The sequence below is a fragment of the Octopus bimaculoides genome, chromosome 2, assembly GCF_001194135.2.
Source record: "Octopus bimaculoides isolate UCB-OBI-ISO-001 chromosome 2, ASM119413v2, whole genome shotgun sequence".
NCBI classification, from domain to species: Eukaryota; Metazoa; Mollusca; class Cephalopoda; order Octopoda; family Octopodidae; genus Octopus; species Octopus bimaculoides.
The window spans coordinates 185,729,163-185,731,364 of NC_068982.1; the positions used below are offsets into that span (position 1 = coordinate 185,729,163).

Consider the following 2,202-nt stretch of genomic DNA (forward strand, 5'->3'; position numbering starts at 1 on the left):
ATGAGGATGACAATGATTTTAGAAGTATTTCACATTCATATATACTTTCCAATCAAAGCAATATTGATCCGTTTACATTTGTTGCTTTAAGAGGGGATGTTTTATTTAAATTTTGTTTTTATTCTGACTTAATCACAAGTGGAACATAATACCCATAACTTTCTCTCAGTCTCCCAAACTGTTGGGAGGAACGGCTAAAGCCATCTTTAAACTGGTTGCGTGGTCTAATTGATTGCAGCAAAACAGATTCTGTTTAAAGGCATCCAAGTGGTAGAAAACAAAATGACGTTAAATCTGCCACTTAAAAATAGGAATGGTTTTTCTGTAGGCTTTTACAGTTTCCATTATCAAATGTTTGAGAAAGAGTACAGGGACCAAAAAGGTTAGTGAAGCAGTGATTCTCATAGGGGTGGGCTTTGAGGCTCAAAAAGAAAGCGTAGAAATTGCCATGTTTAACAGAATGAAGAGTTAAAAAATGTTTGAATTTGTCCAACACTGTGCAAATATGGATGTAAAATCTTTTGGGAAAGTTAAGCAATTTCACAAATATATTTGTTTTGATGGGGGTACATAGGGTTTGTCAGTTTAAGAAAGATGGTATTAAAGGATTAGCATGACACATATGTTAATCCTTGCTAATCAATGACACATGTATTGGTTTAATGTCTGTGACATGATTTAGTTTCAAGTGATTGAGGCATTGAACTTGTAACTGATTATAGTATATAGCCCTAAATGTTTGCAACTCCTCAAACCTGTGACTAATAATACATCCTTAATATTGTCAACACATCTTAACTATGGCTGCATGGAGTAACAGCCCTAAATATCATCAGCATGTCACCAAAACTATTGTTACATGCTTTTTCAGCCTTACACATGATCAATGGCAAGTCTTAACATGATTTAAATGTAAGCAATACATTTTAAGGTGATCAACCCCAATACTTGATTGTTAATTACTTTGTCAACCCTGTTAAACTAGAGGGATTTGAACTTAGTATGTAAAAGGATTTAACTGAATACCATGTATCATTTTGTCCTCTGTTGCTTTATTGATTCTGTCAATCCATTATTCTAAATATGACGAGGATGACAATGACTGAATTTGAATGATGTTATTGGTGATTCTCATCATCATCATCAACATCATTTAGTGTCCATTTTCCATGCTGGCATGGGTTAGATGGTTTGACAGGAACTGGTAAGCTGGAGAGCGTACCAGACTCCAGTCTAATTTTGGCATGGTTTCTATAGCTGGATGCCCTTCCTAACACCAATCACTCCAAGAGTGTAGTTCTAAGAATACAAAGTAGATTTAGAGTGATATGTTAACTGAATTTCAAAGGTGTACTTGTCATGCAAGTGATTTGATCTGAGATCATGTGTTGAAACTAAAATGATTGCAGCATGGAGGATACATATTAGCCATTCAAAATCACAATGAAGATTGTCAACTTCACTTAAACATTTATTATTTGCTGTCAAAATTTTTGTCACATGAACTAGGACCTGGTCACTAACGTGTGTTTTGAATGGCTGAAGTTTGCATAAATTGTGATCAATAAATCTCATTTCTATTCTCTTATCTCCGATTTACTTTAATGTCTTCATTCACTTTCAATTTTCAATAAATCACTTGACTGTTTTATTTCTGTTTTACTTCTAGGATAAAGTTAATGAATTTTTCCAAAGTGGACACACAAATAACTGGGCAGTGCTTGTGGATACATCCCGGTTTTGGTTCAATTATCGTCATGTGGCCAATGTATTATCTATTTATCGAAGTGTAAAGCGATTAGGAATACCAGATAGGTAAATGATTTGATCATGCATTTAACCCTCAAGCATTCAGATTACTCTGTGAAATGTAATGCTTATTTATTCATGTTGTTTTGAATTAATTATGTATTATCTCATAGCTGTGAGGTTTTGATGATGTGATTGTTCATTTTTAAAATGATGTTATAGAATAGGTGTGAGTGACCAGAACTGGCTAGCTTAAACATGAAACAGGTAGAATGTTTGGGTTGGATATGGCCAGTTTAAATGCTGAAGAGTTAAAGAGTTAGTGAAGCAGTGATTCTCATAGGGGTGGGCTTTGAGGCTCAAAAAGAAAGCGTAGAAATTGCCATGTTTAACAGAATGAAGAGTTTAAAAATGTTTGAATTTGTCCAACACTGTGCAAATATGGATGTAAAA

The 2,202-nt window shown here is 34.2% G+C and overlaps 1 protein-coding gene across 1 annotated transcript in view; it reads left to right on the forward strand.

Moving 5' to 3' along the window:
* Nucleotides 1–2,202, forward strand: part of LOC106872593 (GPI-anchor transamidase) — a 16,602-nt gene that overhangs the window by 3,979 nt on the left and 10,421 nt on the right. The window contains exon 2 of the mRNA XM_014919626.2: nucleotides 1,670–1,815. Within this exon, the coding sequence (XP_014775112.1) occupies nucleotides 1,670–1,815 (146 nt within the window). The remainder of the gene's footprint in view (nucleotides 1–1,669; nucleotides 1,816–2,202) is intronic.